The sequence below is a fragment of the Telopea speciosissima genome, chromosome 11 (assembly GCF_018873765.1).
Source record: "Telopea speciosissima isolate NSW1024214 ecotype Mountain lineage chromosome 11, Tspe_v1, whole genome shotgun sequence".
NCBI lineage: Eukaryota > Viridiplantae > Streptophyta > Magnoliopsida > Proteales > Proteaceae > Telopea > Telopea speciosissima.
Genome location: NC_057926.1, coordinates 43108318 through 43128121, shown reverse-complemented (window position 1 = coordinate 43128121; position 19804 = coordinate 43108318). Strand labels below are relative to the sequence as shown.

General features: G+C 38.2%; 1 protein-coding gene across 1 annotated transcript in view; it reads left to right on the top strand.

The window, feature by feature from the left end:
• The window catches only part of LOC122646609 (dolichyl-diphosphooligosaccharide--protein glycosyltransferase subunit STT3B-like), a 36899-nt gene extending 20235 nt beyond the window's left edge, over positions 1-16664 (top strand). Inside the window, exons 2-6 of the mRNA XM_043840194.1 lie at positions 4874-5404; positions 8492-8946; positions 10561-10683; positions 12240-12299; positions 16448-16664. Coding sequence (XP_043696129.1) covers positions 4874-5404; positions 8492-8946; positions 10561-10683; positions 12240-12299; positions 16448-16577 — 1299 coding nt within the window. The 3' untranslated portion in view covers positions 16578-16664. The remainder of the gene's footprint in view (positions 1-4873; positions 5405-8491; positions 8947-10560; positions 10684-12239; positions 12300-16447) is intronic.
• Positions 16665-19804: the final 3140 nt, after the last annotated feature.

Here is a 19804-nt window from a genome sequence, read left to right as displayed (position 1 = left end):
ACCATGGCCACCACCACCACCACCACTACCATCATCATCATTGTCATCATCATCATCATCATCATCATCATCATCATCAGCAGCAGCAGCAGCAACAGAACCACCACCACCACCACCATCACCATCACCATCACCATCACCATCACCATCATCATCACCATCGTCGTCTTCATCCTCATCATCAACATGTTGTTGAGTTCCTCCATACGGATGACCTGACCTCGTTCTCCTGACTAAACCTTCTTCAGAGCTACTTTCATTTTCTTCAACATTAGGACAAGGATCTTGTGATGGTGGCTGTGTTGCATCCTCATCCATCTGTTGAATGATGCTCTCTATCACTGGATCAGGTTTGGTTGTCTGGCGATCCTCACTTAATTGATCCATCACCAATACCTTATCGGTATCTTCTATCCATGCTCTAACTGGATCTTCATCGTCAAGTAGGTGGTTGATGTCGATTGGGTTGACATCTACATCATCTCCTTCTCTTTCCAGCTCTAAATATTTAAGCTTCAGCTTCATGTTATAATGGACATACACTAGCTTCTCCAACTTTGAATAACTGAGACGATTCCGGGGTTTGGTGTGTATCAACCCGAATGTACTCTAGTTACATTCGCAGCCACTAGAGGATGCCGTCAGGGATAATACTCGAATTGCAATTCGGGTTAAGTGTGGAGCACTAGTACCCCCATAATTGAGCCACCAATCAGCTGCACAATAATAAATGAAATATTAAAAGACAAAACCTTAAAACAAATTTTAAATGATATAATAAATTAGGTAAACCTAACTTACCTGGGCGTTGTGTGCTCCTAGCATGGATAGCCATTCTATCAGCAAAGCCACGAGTGGCCTCCCGAAAATACTTAGCCTAGAGAGGTATTAAAAAAATATATATATATTAGTTCCACTTCCACCAATCACTCTATTCTTGGTTTCAATCATTTATACAACTAATTTAGTTCTAACCTCATCCATGGCAAGTGTGGCCTTCGCTACATCCGGCTCCATTCTGCTTCACAACATTCCTTAGGGCACGCAATAGATCCGGTCTACACCCTATATCATCGGAGTATTGGATATCTGGATTCAAATAATATGCTGCATATAGTTTGTAATGGATGGTTAGAAACCTAGAAATTCTAATAATAAATAAATAAATAGTAACTTACTAACTACTAAGTGTTTAAAATGAAACCAAAGTCATATACTTATAAGATTACCTGCCCAATGAACATCTTGAACCAACATATTTTCCCATCGATCGGATATAATCTTCAAATACTTCTTGTTTGATGTTGGGTTATTCTCATGTATTTTTCTCTTCACACATCCCATGGCCTCTACCATCTTACCCATGGTCGCTTCTTTATCCCCATCAACCTCTCGAAGGCACAAAAGAGTGGCATCATAACATTATAAAGTCGGCCCATTGCAGCCCAAAACTTTGAGGAGGTGACAAGATCTTGAACAAATCTCCCAATTTCAGACCTTGCATAATTGCTAGTCAACCACTCAGTAGAGGTGAACATCTGTAGCAGCCCATGCATTCGGGAAATGAGGCTATCAATTGCAATGTAATTTGTTGCAAATCTTGTTGTTGCAGGCCTCACTAAATCCCCTTGTGTATAACTCCTCATCAATGCCAAAACCTAACTATGGTTGTAAATAAAGTTGGTGATTTTCCTTGCATTACCAACCAACTTTTGGACCTTGGGCAATTCTCCTATGTCCTTAAACATCTAATCTATGCAATGAGCTGCACATGGTGTCCAAAATAAATGTTGTCTCTTTAACATAAGCAACTGACCAGCTTTCTTGAAATTTGCTGCATTGTCAGTTACTACTTGGACAACATTTTCTTCTCCTATGTCCTCCACAACTTCATCCATTAACTTGTACAAGTAGTTAGCATCTTTGATTTCACTAGATGCATTGACCGACTTGTGGAAGATCGTCCTTCCATTACAGTAGATAAGAAAATTGATGATGGATAATCTTGTTGGTCCACTCCATCCATCACACATGATGGTCACTCCATATAGTGGCCACTTCTCCTTGAACCTCTCTACATACTCATGCACCTCTTGACAATATCATCCAAGTAAGGCCCGAATCGATGAGGTGTGGGTGGCTTAACATTTTTCCCACACCGTTGAATCTCCTTTACCATGGCCTTGAAGTGGGATCTTTGGCCTTATGTGGTGGAATCATAGAACCGTGGAACCATCCGAGATTGCTCGCCTATCATTTTATTAAGTGTTTTGGGTTGAAAGCTTTCTTCAATCCTCTGTTGGCTAGCATCCTCGCTCTATAGACATTAGGATCCATGTCTCTGATATCTGGGCTCTTCTTTGTCTTACCCTTACCACTCTTTGTAAACCGGTCAAACATCCCCTTCACACTGGTTGCTCTACTAAGGCCAACAGGCTGCTTACCCTTACTTAGAGATGGACGACAAGAGGAGCCAACACCAATATCTACAGGGCCCTGGCTGGGTCGAGCTGATTGACTTCTAATCAATTGCTCAGCTCTCCATTGTTGCTCTTTTGCTTCATGTCTTGATTGTTTCATCACCAATGCCAACTCTGGGTCCTCCTCTGCTTCCATATCCGATCCTTCATAATCTTCAAAATCTTCCATCAAATTTTTCACCAATGCATCAACATCATCATGTGCTTGCTTGGATTTTTTTTTGGAATCTCTAAGGTGTTTTTGCATTGCCCTGCTTAACTCTACAGGGCACTGTGTACACTTGGAAACATTTCCATATCCTCCTGCCATGTGCTCTTTTTGCCGAGTTACCCCACCTCCAAGATGTTGGGTGTCACAGAAGTTGCACTGTGTATGCAATCTATTATTGTTTATTTTGGTACAATAAGACCACCCAATGTCTTGTTGTCGCGGCATCGTCCTAAATACCAAACAAAAGTAGATAACTATATAAGATATATATTAAACAATATTCAAATCCACACATCAATAATTTATTATTTATACAAGTATAGACAGACATTATGATGCATGTCATGCATTGCATCATTTCATGTATTAACTACCTAGCAAAATTGCCTTAAACAATATTTAAACATTTTTATATTTTCTACAACTAGTTACACATTATTTAATTTTTTAAATAATGAAAAAAATGACATAATGTACTACATATATGAATCTAAGTATTTGATTCTATTTCAACCAATTATACATTTTATCAAACTATAATGAAAGAGTATAGATGGAAAAATCAGATTTTTTACATTTTTTTAAGTATTTTATAAATTCAGAAAATACCCAAAAAAAAAAATAAAAAAATACAGATTTTAGGGTAAATGTATAATCTTCTTGGGATGTCATACATCTATACATAATGTACTCCATATCTTATAAACATTACCATTTGTTTTAAAGTTGAGAAGAAAAAAAAAAAAAAAAATCATTTTAAAGAAGGAATTTTCGGTTTTGGGTAAAAATGGTCAAAGAAACATGGATTTGAAACCAAATCTTTGTAAATGCATACAAAGAATGCAATTTCTATGTTTGTTTAACATATTCTCTTTGATTTATACCAAAAAACATACCAATAATCAAAGATTAAAGCAAAAGATTCAAGTTTTTTTCAAAAAACTTACCTAACCCTTCAAGAACAGCTTTTGAATTCGAATGTGGGCTGTTAGATCCACCAAATGATGTGATTTCAGCTCCTCTAAGTTCGTTTTTGGCAAAGAATTGAAAGCCCTCAAGAAATCTTACCCAAAAAGCAAGTTTAAATGTGTTTTTGGAAGGGTTTCTCAAAGCTGGGAAGACCTTTTTTCCGCCAGGACTGCTAGAAATCGAGTTTTAGGTGAAAAGAATGAAATGGCCATGTGTTTTTTAAGTTAACGATACGTATCGAGACGTCTCGATATGTATCGATATGTATCGGTCGATACATATCGATACATATCAAGACGTCTCGATACGTCTCGATACATATCGTTTTTTAAATATAATAAAATAATATTTTTTAAAAACTCTCGACTGTATCGATACGTATCGATCGTATCGTATCGTATCCATGCGTCTCGGTCGATACGTCTCGATCTGATCGAGACATTTGCATTTAAAAAAAAAAAAGATACGTCTCGGCCTGTATTGTATCGACCAGGACCGATACCGAGACGTATCGGCCGAGACGATACGATACGGACCGAGACTTAAATCCTTGCTAATGACTGTATGGTGGGTAGTACATAGAGATTGCTTTGTTGAAGGTCATACATACTTAATAATAGGCCTCTCAATTTGGTGTTAATTTGATTACATGCTGTTTTGGACATGAGCATTAGAAAAGTAGGAATGATCAATTGATTTCACCAATCATCTATACCCATGGTTCTGTGGTAAAAAAAAGCTAGTATATTTGTGCAGACATCAGCTTAGGGGTTTCCGGACATGTATGACAGTGGGATCTAGCATCCAATTAACTCTTCTCTGTTGTTCTTCAAAATGCTTCAACCAATTTTGATAATTCTATCCTCATAATTGATTACATTCTTTGGACATTAAAAATGCTGGAAAGTTCAGAAATAGACAGTTGATATATAGGATGTTAATGTTTCAATTATATTCTAATTAACTTTCAATACCTTGTTAGCCAGCCTTGCTTATAGGTTCAAGTATCATGGTCGTTACTCCCTATGCAAAGTCTTGATAAGTTATATTCATCCAGCCCAGGTTGTACTGTTATTATTTTATGGTGTCTCCCTGTGGAGATGAATGGATGTTTTTTTGTTGTTGAAAATTATACTTGGCATCTTGATTGTCCTTTATAGCTGAGTCAAGCATTTAAATGGGCATGGAGTCTAATCAATAATGATTTTTCCAGGTGTTTTACTTCTTAGATTGGGTTAAGCACCTGCTAAGCGATAAGCAATTATTCCAAGCCTTCTTGAGAATCACTGTGACCTGTGCAGTTGGAGTAGGTGCTCTTGCTTTTGGTGTTGGCATGGCATCTGGGTATATCTCACCATGGACTGGCCGTTTTTACTCTTTACTTGATCCAACATATGCAAAGGATCACATTCCAATTATTGCATCTGTCTCTGAGCATCAGCCGACAGCATGGTCATCTTTCATGTTTGACTTCCAAATCCTGCTCTTCCTTTTCCCTGCGGGCTTATACTTCTGTTTTAAGCGCTTGTCAGATGCCACAATATTTATAGTAATGTATGGCCTTACAAGCATGTATTTTGCTGGTGTAATGGTTCGTTTAATTCTTGTTGCCACACCTGCAGTATGTCTTATAAGTGCTATTGCAGTGTCTGCCACTATAAAGAATTTGACTTCGTTGATACGGAAAGAGAGTAAGGCTCATGGTGCTTCTGCCAAAGGGACCACTAGTGCAAAGGCTTCTAAGGTGAGGAGTTTCATATCTACTACTAGGAGTTACTTCTTGTCACATGTCTGTCTTTATTTATTCAGTCCATTTTTTTTTACTGTGTCCTAATGAAAGCTATCTACTTTCAGAACTTCAGAACTATTGTTTAAGGCCCTTATTATGTCTGTTCCTTTTAATTTTAATGTTTGAGCATAATATCCTCATGGTTTAGAAGCTTTCCTTTTAGAGTGTATTTTTTTCCCTCTTTCTTTTTTGGCAGTTCACCTCTTGTGTGGGCAATAAGTTGATTTTTTGGTTGCATTAGGTACTTTCTGTAAGCATGTTTCTGTTAATATCTATATTTTCATTTAAGCACTCCCATATCTCTGCCTTGTGCTTCTTCTTGCGTGGATTTTGTGTGTTGAAGGTTGGTCTTTTTTTTTTGGGGGGGGGGGGGGGCGGTGGTGGGGGTGTTTGAGAATTATTACCACAGCTTCTGTGTTTTTCCGAAAGCAAAGTTGCTTTTTCTTTTATTTTCTACTCTTTATGTGATTGAGATATTTTTTAGCCAATAAAGTGTATTGTTGCTCGATAGTCTGGAATTTCCATATATTTAATGGTGTTGATCAGGTTGTTTATTCCATGGGCAAGTAAATTAGAATGATAAATTACAATCCTTTACTGCTCAAAATTCAATTCCACAGTTCCTTCCCCTTCTATTAATTCCTTTAATTGATAATTGATATAAAGTAGACATCTGTAAGTTGTCCTTTTAGGCTCGTAGCTTTCTTCAATTCCTTCTGCTGACCACAATCCTCACTAACCAATTAACCCTAGCTAATTGGCTTCCTTTAAAGCAACCTGAGTTTTCTCCAAGGGAATAACTATGTCTTATCTTCATCCTTTAAACATAGAGGGAAAAAAAAAACATTCTTTCCTTGATGTTTGCGTTTGGATTGTGAATTTGGATTTGACCACAAAATTCTTAAATACTGGATTTTAAATTACCAGATTTTGAAATCTTGGATTTCATAGATTTTCTGTTTGTGTAAAAGTAGGAATTCGGTCAAAGAAAACAATTAATAAGGATTTGGATCTTGAAATTGGATGCAGTTTATAATTCGGATCGGGCTTGTATTTGTTAAATTTGGATACTTTTTGAATTCAAGCCCAAATCCAATCATGCATCTGCAAGGGACAAGAAATTTATTAGTCAAAACAATGGCTAACTAACTGTACCCAACCGGGTTCCAATCCATGTATAGGAACCAATAAAGAAAATTTCAACCAAATATGGATCCATCAACTTGGTCTGACCCAGGTCCAAACCCAATTTTGGACCTAATTGTCAAATCGGGTTTGGACCAAGACCTACATTGGACTGCCTCGAATCCAAGTAATTTTATGCCCTACATGGTGGAATGAATTCAACAATGGGAAAATTGACAAATTTGTCAATTTTCCATCAACTCTCCAATTCTTGTGAGAATGGATTTGAAAAATAAAAACCGTCATTATTTTGAAACTGTATTCTATGGGATTTGAAATTTCCCAAATCTACATTCCCATTTGTTAAATTGAAGACCCAAATGTTGAATTTGGATTTGGGGGCCTCAAATACAAATTGAACCCCTCAAATCCACAATGCAAACACACCCTAATCAACTTCCGATGCTTGTTTTAGTTTTGATACCCTCAGGCTTATTTTCATGAATTTCTCCCCTTGATCCTGTTTTGGAACTTCATTTTTTCTCTAACACCCATGCCCAGGCAGACATTTGGCCCGTGGAGAGGGAGGGCCTTGGTGATGCTAACTAGTTGAGTGAGTAGGCACCACAAGGTTGTCATTTTGGCACACCACCACCTAGCACAATAAAATTTCTATGTATGCTCTTCTGTTCTATTTTATTATTCTGATGTATATGTGTCATATGTATGTCGTACATTATTATAAAATTATTTTCTTTTATCATGTAAAATATAAATTAAGTTAGATGCTCTTTCACAAGTTTTTCTTTCTCTTTTATTTATTTATTTTTGGTCTCATCAAACATATGATCTGTATACTTGTGTTACGCCGTATCAATATCAAATAATAAAAACTTAAGATGAATCATTAGAAAGAGTTAGTGTTCATCAGATAAAATTGCCAAGTATCAACATGTCAGGAAAGGGGCTGGGATCACTGTCCCAAAATTTGGCATGTCAAGCACCTTGGCAATATTTAGGCTTCACCTTGGTGACCACCTATGCAAACTAGGCTTCCCAGGCTTTGACGACGTTGCCAAACATCACTATTTCCTTTTATCTTGTCTACTAGGTTTTTTTTTTTGGGGGTGAATAAATAATTCATTACCAAAACCCCAAAAGGGGAGGGGGGAGAGAGGGCAGGGGGGAGGAGGGAGGGACAGACCAAAAGTCTTGGGAGATAATGGAGGCTACAGTTGAGTGCTTGCCTGCATGGGGATACCAGTAGAGTAAACCACTCTCGCACCGACAATTGAAAGGAGAATGCCCATAGGGTGCCAATGGTTAAGTCAGAGAGAGGTCGAGGAACCATCAGTGATTCTAGAGAGAATGGCTCTAAGGGCAATGGGCCTAGTTGATTTCACCCCTTGATTTGTATTCATGATGCTCTATTATTTCATTGTCTAATTCAAAGTTAAAATTGTGTTTGGTTAACTCCTTGACTTGGAGTTGCTGACCATTGATGAGAGGATGTAAGATGAAAACTTATGATGATAAAAATGGCTTAGTTGCATAGTTTATAGGAAAGTTATTGTTACTTCAGCTAGGTTTCTTTATGTAGCCTTCAAACTTGGAAATATGCCTGTTTGCTGAGAAATGTTAGTTCTTGTTGACTTTAGCTTGGCTATGTTACTTTTCCTGTAGATTGCAAGCTGCATTCAAACCCAGAACTTCATGGTTGCATGCATAGCATCTACTGCTTGAACTCTGTTCTGGCATTGGAATTGAAATTGCAGATGTAATTCTCATTTCCTTGTTTGTTCGGTATCTTGTCTAAAGTACAGAAAGAAATTATTAAGTACATCCTCTTAATCTGTGATTTCTTTATTTATACTGAATATTCTGGAATTAACTGTCTCACATTTCTTGAATGGACAGGCTGCACTCGATCAATCGTTGCCTTTCCAAATAAATGGTGCTATTGCTCTGCTTATAGGAGCGTTTTATTTGCTTGGTAGATATGCAATCCATTGCACCTGGGTCACATCAGAGGCATACTCTTCTCCCTCGATTGTCTTGGCAGCAAGAGGTCCCCATGGTGGAAGGTTTATTTTTGATGATTACCGTGAGGCCTACTTTTGGCTCTGTCAGAATACTCCTTCAGATGCCAAAGTGATGTCCTGGTGGGATTATGGGTATCAAATCACTGCCATGGGAAACAGAACAGTTATTGTTGACAACAACACATGGAATAATACACACATTGCTACTGTAGGACGAGCGATGTCATCTTATGAGGATGAGGCGTATGAGATAATGAGATCCTTAGATGTGGATTATGTATTGGTAGTATTTGGAGGTGTTACTGGCTATTCTTCAGATGATATTAACAAGTAAGCTTTGAAAATTTTTTTGACAATTGAAACTCGGCTACAGATTTACAGTCAAATTGAATGACATTCTTTGGGTGCAAACTTTTTTCCTCCTGCGTTTTAATTTCATTATGTGAACCTGTTATTCATGATTATTTGAATCCTATTACTTTTCAGTTTATATTTGTTGATGCACAGAACTTCGTTAGTTCATTTAGAAGTTTGTTGCATTATTCATATAAACTTCAAACATTTTATTAGCCCGCTGTCCCTATATTCGGAAGGTGGGTGAAGGAATTCTTGGGAAGTAAGCTCTTTTGTCGATTGATGAATGCCTATGGAAATAATCATTACCGCCCTAGGTCAGTTTGTTGAACTTTTTACCTCTTCCCCAAAAAAAGAAAAGGGAGAAGCCAAAGCTGGAGCTCATGCTAACATATTCCAAAGTGACCAAGATTGTTTCCTGAGTTTTACATGGAAATATTATAAACAATGGTTGTACTACTGAATTTTAATGCGGCTTCGGCCTACCCTTGGGATGGCCCATAAGTTGGTGGCTAGTATGGTTTAAGTATACCTGTTCAATGGCTGGTGCACAAAGAATACCCTTTACGAAATAGTATGATATTCCTATCGGCTACTTCCAATTTGCTTTTACCCCATTAGCAATTCAATTGCATCATTATTATTATTTGTTGACAGTGATTTACTCTATGGTAAGTATGACATTCATATTAATGGTAAATAAGATTTTTACTATTTCCTTATTAGTTGTGTTTCATATTGTTAATTAGCTATTTTAGACTTAAAATATGTATTTCATAAATGCACTCTACAGTTTGCTAGTAAGAACAACCACGTTGCTCACATCATTGCTCAACACTCTTGAGGAGTTGTATGAGCACTTTTAAGTTTTAAAGAGAATGTGGTTAGCTGAACAAGTTCCTCTATAGTTACTGCAAGCAACTATGTATTACTTAAACAATGGATGACTGTATTCTTTATTTTATTTATGAATGGATTGCACATTCCAGGAAAAAATAAAGAATTCTTTAACCATTGATCACTGCTTGAAATCTTCCTTTTGTTCTTGATATTGTTTCACTGAATTTCGTGAATTCATATTATTCTTTTGCTGGCCAATTATACTGTTGATGACTTGGTTTCTCTCTTGAAAATTATTCCCAACCCAACTACTATACTAGGATTTGAGAGAGTCTCTCTTGCCCTAGGGACATGGGGTGGAATACCTTGTTATTTCGATGCTTCAAATTTTGTTGTGCTTGTGTTTGACTTGGATAGTTTCCCTTGATTTCTCTTTTCTCGACACTACACCGTCCTTTCAAAAAGTCACTCCTTTTTAATTTCTCTCTCTTAATCTTAAATCTTCATCAGGCACTTAAATATTTTTTTTCATTATTCTTAGGTATTCTATTTTTTTAGTATTGCCACCATAATTTTGAAAAAATGTCTAATCATGTTTTTAATTGTGATAATTGCCACCATAATTTCTTAAGAATATCTAGTAGTTTTCAATGGTGATAATCCATGGAAAATGAAGTGGCCTCTACTTTGTTTTGCTTGGAATGAATCAGTTGTCCTTTGTCACTGATGCCTTTTTTTTTGTTGCACCAGATTCTTATGGATGGTGCGGATTGGAGGTGGGGTTTTTCCTGTCATTAAGGAACCTGATTACCTTGTTAATGGCGAGCATCGTGTTGACAAAGGTGCAGCACCCAAGATGCTCAACTGTCTAATGTAAGTCCCTTAGCATTGAAGGCTTTCTTTTTGTGATGAAAGGTGGCCACCTCTCTCCTGTTGTGGTGGCGAACCTCTGTACTTTTACTTCTTCTAAATTGATATATCAAATTATTATTCAACCAAAACTGTAAAACAAAAAGAAGGAAAATGTTACTTGGGATATATGATAAATAGACATTCAGTAGCAGTTTGACAGAGTTAATGTTTCTCTTTTCAAACTGATCTTTCCATATTTTCAAATACTAGATTAGGTATGTGCCTTGCAAATTGATACAAAAAATTCTTTGGCGACTGAGAGATCTATAATATCCATTATACTGAAGAAATGTATGAAATCCTATTTCTATTAAAGGCACTGCAAACTCAGTATGGGCTTGACCTTATTATTAAACAACTACAAAATTAGAACCCTACAATTTTTTTTTTTTAATACTTAATCGAATACAATGAAAGGAAAAAAAATGAACTAAGACTGAAAGAAGAGGAAAACAGGGGAGGGATAGGGAGGAAGCCAGCTAGGTGGGGAACGCCAAGAACCCTCAAGCAGATTCCACCATGTCCGATGGCAACTGGAGACAATTTCAATGGTCAGATTTTTTAACCAATCGGATATCTTATGTGTTGTTATAGTGGTCTAATAGAAGTGTGGAAAGTCTTGGAAGTGAGTTCAACATGAACCCAACTGGAACAATTAAGAAAAATGTAATGGGAAAATCCTGTATATGGTGGGCCAGATCGTTGAGATAGGTGACTAAAGTTGGTGGGCCAGATCGTTGAGATAGGTGACTAAATTTGACCAGTGGCCTATCAAGCCCCCCCCCCCCCCCCAAATCTATCCAACGGTTAGGAGGCCAAATCATCAGTCCAAGTGCCGGAAAGTGTTTGTCATGATGGAAAGGGTTCCTAGTACGGGCATGGTGGATTATTATAAGTTTTTTTTTCCCCATTACCAGTAAGTGACCAGATGCATCTTAAAACCCAATATGTGATAGACAAAAATTCGTAAAAGCCTAATTATAATTCTAAATTTAAAAAATTGGGAAATAACGAATGAAAGTGGGATTCAGTCGCTTGATAATTAATATCAAATTTTATTTTTAAACCTCGATGATATGGCAGAAAAATTAAACCAGAGGATTCCACTATTCTATATTTTTCTCAAAGAAACAAAATGTTTGCCAGTGTAAGAAAAAGTTAAGGTCAAGAAAAGAAAGAATGGGTAATAAAGTAATCTCAAGAAAGAATGGGTAATAAAGTAATCTCATAGAGTTAAAGCAAAGTTAAAATGACCAATTTGGTTGTACAAGTAATAGAATTCTCATGGTTTACGATTATTTCTTTTATAAAATGTCAATTCCAGCTCCTTAAAATCTATGATTCTTTTTTATTTTATTTAAATTTTTTTTTTGCGGGGGGGGGGGGGGGGCGGGGAAGGGAACTATGATTCATGGAGCTACAATATTCTTTTTTGATTTATTTATTTATTCTGCCCGTTTCTTGTTGCATCCCAAACTGGATTCCTTCTAATTTAGTCAATCTTTGGTGGTGACCAGGTACAAGCTTTGCTACTATCGATTTGGAGAGCTTGTAACAGAGTACGGAAAACCTCCTGGGTAAGTTCCATCCATCTTTCTGTTTTCTATGATTTTAATTTTTTTTCCCTCTTAAATCTCTAATGTAGTAGATAATCTGACAAAGTTAATCATTGAGACGAATATAAATAACATAAAGTAGTTTCCCTTCAAGATGGGATATAGACAATAAATCACAAAGCAGAGGGGGATAAAGTGCATTAAGATATGGAACATTTCGGGTTATAGAAGTAGGGAAAATTGAAGAGGAAATTTTTTTTTTTTTAAATACGGTGCGGACTGAGCCAGTGAGTCAGTGACTATAGTGCCTTTTGGGCTGGCAGCCTAGCGGCAGCCTAGCATCGACTAGTTTGGTCTACAACCTTTGATAATCTGTGTTATTGCCTCATCTGCAGGGATTGTATTGTCCAATTACAACAAATAAAATGAAAGAAACTACGTTCCAATTCTAACTCCTAAAAAAATACTGGGATAGTAGGATTACCAAAAAAAAAAAAAAAAAAGGGAATAATGAAAAGAGCCCATTGGCTCCCAGTCCTTTTAGGCATGAGCTGGCCTTATTGAGCCAGGCTAATCACTATTGAACAGGCTTTTAAATTATGCCTTCTCCACCTTTTTTCCTCCACATGAGGTACCAGCTTCTGCTTCATTTCAAATGTTAAAGGTATGACATGAGGCACCCATTTTGCCTAAATAACAAGGTGTACCTATTGACGTGTGGAGTCAGGAGTGTAAGGCCAGATTTAGTATGATTTTTATTTCTATTTCGGATTGATTTCATGAAATAGTCAGCAAATAGATTTTTGGTCAAGAAATTGAAATTGTTTTGGTTCCATCAGTCTGAAAACTTCAAGAATAAGAAATCAATTTGGTAGTTCAATTTCTGAGAATAAATGCTCTATATTTCATTGGAAGAAGGTAGTGGTGGCGGGGGCAGGGCTGGAAGGGGGTGGTGGCGGTGGTGGCATGGTTGTGGGGGCATGGTGGTGGTGAGACCATCAGGAGAAGAAGGGTGGTATTTTATTTTTTCAAGAAATTACTGCAAACCAAAGGCCTGTGGTAAGGCTTTTCCGCCCACCAAACCTATTGTTCACCACAATAGGGCTGGCTACTACTTCACCATAGGATCACACACTCACAAGAACTTAATTTTCTCCAGATAAAAATCGTGGGGTAGGTTCCCTTTCTACTTTTATTTATAATAAGCAACAATATTATAGAATAGAAACTCTCATGTGCAAGCTATAGGCTGCCAATAACAAAGATCTTTTCCCAACATGAAGTAAAAAGTAATAAAATAAGAAAATAAAGAAAATAAAAACTTCTAGCTAACTAGAGTCATTACAAAGAAATAGAAAGTAACAGAAATGGTAAGTAAATAAGGATGTTGAAAGATCTCATCAGCAGCTCATACGTTCCGCCATGCAATCTGGTTATGGGGCCCACAAGATCTTCTAATAGTCTTCTTCAGCAAGGAAACAATCTCTCTGGCAGAACCTCCATGCAACAGCCAGACTGGACCCCATGAATTCTGATAAATCTCATCCTTAAAACCTGCTAATTGATGGATACTTGCGTCAGAAACATGGGCTAGACCTGGAGCTAATTATGACCAGCATATGGGCCTGATCATCACTTAAACTGTGGCCATAAAAGGCCTTGGTTTGGGCTGATTGCAGGTGGTGGGGAATAAACCTTCAAAAAATCAGAAACTTCTGATGATGGAATAAGAAACCCTAATAGGGCTGGTTACAGAATCGAGTAGAACCCTAGGTTTTGTAACTGTATGAGTTTCAGCCGTCAGAACAGGCTGAAACAAGATCGAGTTATCTCCCTTGTAGTGGAGAAAGTACCCTCCAAAAATTGGCCCCTTCGAATGAGCCAATAAAAAGCCCTAAATTTAAGATAATTTAGGAATATCTGAATGCAGAGTAATTGCAGGTTTGAATCTGATGTGGATTGGATTCAAATCTGCAATCTGAAATAAGTAAGGTGTAGATCAGTAAGTGCAGGGATCAATCTCCAAATAGAAAACAGAAATCCAGCTTGAATAAGGCAGCAGCTCGATCTCCAAGGTTTGGAGGAAACCTGCGGCAGATTCAGATCACACCAGTGTTTGTATAATCTTCAGTGAGGTGTCATTGAGGGCAGCAGCTAATTCTTCGTTGGATCACCTCAAAGATGCTGCCTGAATAAGATAGAGAGTCCGAGAGTGGTGGAGAAGAAGAAAACCAGAAGCCGAGAGAGTTTTAAAAAAAACCAAGAAAAATCGTGAAAGCTGTTCCTTAGATCAGAGGTGGCTCTGATACCATGTAAACAGCCTTGAATTTGAATGCTTGAGTGAGTTCAATCGATCACTCAGGCCCTTTATTTATAATATCAGAATTACAATAGTCAAAATAGAAGTAGGAATACCACCCAAGCCTAATCCCATTAGGAATTCCTATTCCTACTAGGAATGCCAAATAGGGATCGGCTGAAGGGGGAAAAATACAGAAAAACAAATAAAACTGAAAGAGAAAAAGACAATAAAACTATGACTAAGTTACCCCTATCGAGTAAAGTACCCTATTTTAACAATATCTAAACCCGGCTGAACTTTCTGCGGGCCTGCTTGGACTGGACTGAGTTTTAGTGAGTCGAGGGATGATCTTGGTGTGGTGCACGTCCAACTTTAGCTCATTCACATACTCGGGCTGCTCACGATCGCTAGGAATCTAGTCCTCCAGATGTGCCCTCTCTCCTCAAAGAATTTGGGTGGAATTACAAACTTGATATGCTCCACCTCGGGTTCAGCCTCAACTGTGAAGGGTTTTTCTGTACAATCTTCCGGTACTGTAGTATCATCTTCCAACTCAATCTCTGTAAAGTTACCAAGCTGCTTGTCTTTCAATGTCGCTCCCTTCCATGATGTCTATGGTAGTATCGAAACATATAAGATTGACACCTTAAGTGTCCTCGCTACCATCATAGTCTGCATCATCAAGAGGGTAGGGCTGGTTCACCTCCACTTCATCGTCCTCCTGATGCAGTTGCTCTAGCCTGGCTGGACAGCCATGACCCACTTTGGAGGCCTAAATCAAGAACCAGTCCTAAACCAATTTTCTGGTCTGGCAGGGGCAGGTAGACTTTGGTAGTTGACATAAGATCTTTATTTTATTTTGTTTTATTTTATATGGGTGGGTAGATTGCGTAGGGATTACTTTGGTAGTTTCCTTTTCTTATATATGGCTTAGTTTGTTAGTCTCTTCTTTGAGTTGTTTCCATTTTAGTTGGGTTCCTATTTTAACGTAAGGGAGTATTCTTTAAATTCATGTAAATAAAGTAGAGAGAATTAGATTTGAAGAATGAATTGAAAAGTTATTGGAGTTTTACCGTGGTGTGCAAGGGCTTGTTGGCCAACTGTGTTTTCTCTGTTCCTTATCTCTTTATCTGTTCTCAGGTACGATTACTCTTCCCATCTTCTTTCATAGTTCTCTTTTCTCCATTACATATTATAAACAATGGTTGAGCTTATCATTTCCTAAGCAATGTGGTCCGTTGCTATTTGCCAGCTGATACTCGGAGTCTTGGACCATCTCAGGATAATCTATAATACTGGTGTCTAACTTGTCAATGTATCTGTGAGGTGTGAAGCAGCAGCAAATGCTTAGAATCTCTTTTTTTTTGAATGTTCAGTGTCTAGTGGGTTATGGTTTTACTATTTGGATGTTTTTGATTGAGTTAAGGTAATGCCTCGAGAAGCCAAAAAAATCTTGGTCTACATTTGGAAAGATGATATGGTCCACTGTGCCATTTCAGTTGTTTGAGAACTAAAAGCCTATCAACATGAATGCATGAAGAGAATCTGCAAAGAGATTATTGTCGTAATATTGGATGGTTATTGATTATAAGAGATTTTGGATTTTGGAGTTGAGTGCCTTTGAGGAGAACCTTTGGAGCTTTTATGTATTTTTGCATATTTTAGCTGACTTTTATACTAATATTGCTTTTGAATCTTCATATTAATCAAGTTGGTGGGAGCTTTAGAAAATATCATGACATCTTTAATGCGGAAAAGTGAGCATTTTGCCTGTAAAATTTGAGTCTTTGCTCGATATCCGTGACAAGCATCATGGATTAGTGTAAATACATTTTAATGTATTCACCTTTGCTGATGGCTTTTGCAGGTACGATCGTGCAAGAGGGTTTGAAATCGGAAACAAGGATGTTAAGCTTCAGTACTTAGAAGAGGCATTCACCACATCCAACTGGATTGTTCGGATTTACAAAGTCAAACAACCCAGTAATAGGTGGTGAGAGATATATTTCCCTCTCTGTTATTTATCTGATTCTTTCTTGGTGGAATGAAAGCAACACTGTAGATGAATTGAGCTTTTAATTTTGGGATGCGCAACTAAATTTATAGAAAGAGTAGAGAAGATAATATTTATCATATTTTTAAGGCTCATCAAAAATTTGTAGTGAACAAGATCTGGTAATATTTGTAGCATCAAATCCCACTGGCCATCAGCAGATTCGGCATCAACTGTTCTCAAAAATGATCTAATGAATGTAATTTCTTTTTTGACATTAGACATAGGTATCTGTTACTTCAACATTAGCTGTGGAGATGAAACAGATGAAAAGAACTCCCTCGAGATTCTTGCATGTAGTTAATATGTGACTGCTATCAGTATTTTTTTTGCCATGGAACAGATCTTGATCCATTCTTCAATAAGAATGATAGAAAATTTGTACCAGTTTTTTGGGTTCATTTGAACCAAGTTATTGCGAGTATTGCCTAGTTTAAGGAGGCGGGATTAGGCTCACTGCAAAACCCACTTGACCGAGGAGCCCTTTGAAAGATGTGATTTCTCCTTGTTCTACATGTGCTTGGTCAAGTAGCTGGAGATCAACAATTTGAACAGGAGCTATGTTGTCTCAAACATGAGCCGTATGTGAGCCTTATCCAACTTCTGATAGGACGACATAGACAGCTCCTTAGCTCTCATCACACGGATTGGCTCCATTTTAGATATGAAGTACTCTATGACCTGACTGAATTTGTTACATTTCACGAGGGGTATAATCTGTGCTGAGTCTGCAGTGTTTCTAAAACTTGTTTGTTTGACAAGAACAGCTTTTCATCATAATCATTCAATTATATTCTATTTATCATTTTGTAATATGGAAGTACTATTAGAAGAGGGAACTCGGTTCCATCATGCCTTTAATAAGTGCTGTGGCAGTTTGGTTGAGGCCCAACTTGATAGACATATTGCCCTCTTCCCCCTCCCTCCCCCCCTCTCTCTCTCTCTCTCCAAAAACCAACCCTCCCTAACGTATTTTTTTGTGTGTGTTGGGGGGGGGGGGGGAGTGGTTTATTTATAGGCCACAACCGGCCCTGCTGTTTTGTCCAACGTTGTTTATTTGGCCTAAAGTTGTGGCATAGTTATGGCTTGAGAGCTAGCCATGGCAGGGGGGGGGGGGGGGTTAATGGCATTTTTGTAATTAAATTGTAACGAGTGTGATTTTTTAAGGGGGTGGTCATGTCTCCTTCTATCCTAAAGAGCATAAAAGCTACCTCGTAGGGGAGTGACAAGTTGTGAAGGAGAGTAGCCTTTGGTTGTCTGCCCCTATACTGGTGGCTTGAGGCTCATTGTCTTGGTACACACTTTGCCTGATGATTCCCTTGAGAGAGCTAGGTTGTAATTCTTTGTTGATGAAAGTGTTTTGATTTCCTTGCATTTGTGTATCTTTGCTTTGCTTCCCTCCTTTCCCTCTTGTGACTTGTTTAGATTTTACTCCTATCTATCGTGTGCTTGTGAGTGCCACGTAGACACCCCATTGAGTGTTCGTGACAGTTGGTACCAGAGCCATGTCTGATTAGAGGAGAAGCCATGTCCAATGTATCTACACAACTAAACACGAAGGTTCGCCTCTGAGGCCCAAGGGTACACAATTGGGTTGTTAGAAAACCTACCCTCTTTAGTGGTGAGGGTTGATGACCTGGGGGAAGGGCAACAACCACTTATTGAAAAGGTGGATGTCCTTGATGAGGGTACACACAGCTCTCTAACACCATGGAGGTGCTAGAAGAAGACACAAGGGGTGCAGTGGCAGCCCTACCGGCTACGATTGAGGAGTTAACTAGTATAGTCAACTTGCTAGTGAGGGCAGTTGGCTCTGGTGGTGCCGGGGGTGACAGAGCCCTGTCCTTGTGTACAAGTACCTGAGCCGGGCATGTATGGAGTGCTCTAAAAGCTAAGAAATTAGAGAATTTTTTGTTTGACATGGACCAATACTTTTGTGCCATAAAACCAAATTAGGTGGACAATGTGTCAATGGCTACTATATATCTTACGGGAGATGCTAAGCTTTGGTGGCGCTCATGTTACAATGTCATCCAAGAAAGGTCATGTACCATTGACACATGGGAGGACCTAAAGAAGGAATTGAAGTGTCAATTCTTCCATAAGAACAGCTACTACCTTGCTCGACTCAAGCTTTTCCAATTGCACCACTCTTATATATGGTGGGAGTTTCACCAAGGAAACTGGGGAAGCGGGTTAGGCCTTTGTTGTGATTTATCAAAGAAACTTTATTATTGCACAAGACTATGGCTTTGCAGTGAATGCACAAGAAGCCGAAGCAAAAGGAGGATTACTCCATAGAGGCAATGGGAGGTGATTCTATTCACATCTCTGACTGCATGGACCTGATGACTAATTCAAGAAACATATAGATGGCTGTGGGAGTTATTTACTACTTTATGAGACATTAAAGCGTTTTTGCATATGTTTTTGAGAAAGTTTGTATGTCTAGAGGGGAAAATTTTTTTCTTTTTAATTAAAGCTTTTATTTCAATGAAAAAAATGCTAACTTTCTTTTTTCGTTAAAAAAACCTTGGATAATTCTTATATGGCCTACCCCTCTGAGAAGAAGAGGTGTGTTAAGAGATTATTGAATGAAAAGGACTATAAAATGGCAATTCTTTTGGAAACTAAAGTTCAGGAAGGGAACTTAGACTCTGCTTTCCAAAACCTGAAAAGGGGATGGGAGTTTAGTCATAATTGTAGTCAAGAGCTCCACACCCGAATTTGGGTTGGATGGGATGAAGGGTGCAGATTTGTCGGTATTTTTGCAGTGCCTATGAGCCGATCTGGGTTTCGTACTTAACATGAGAATTGTAGTTCATTGAGTCCTCTTCAAAACGCAACTGGAATCATGTAATTCAGACTTTGGATGGCCACACAGATGGAATCCATGGGAGATCGATCTCACTATTGGATTCTATCTATGCGGATCAGGCCCGTACGAGAACCAGCCTCTCCAAACCCAACCTAACCCAACCCAACCCAACCCAACCCAACAGCCCAACCCATCCCAACCCAAGATTTAAATTGAGGCAAACACAACCCACTCGCATGGGTTACAAGTCAGAGCGTCAGAAACCATATTTTTTTCACACAAATAATACTCTCTCCACGTCCTCTTCTCTCAGAAAAATCTCTATTATTTCCTCCTCTTACCGCTCTCCGTCT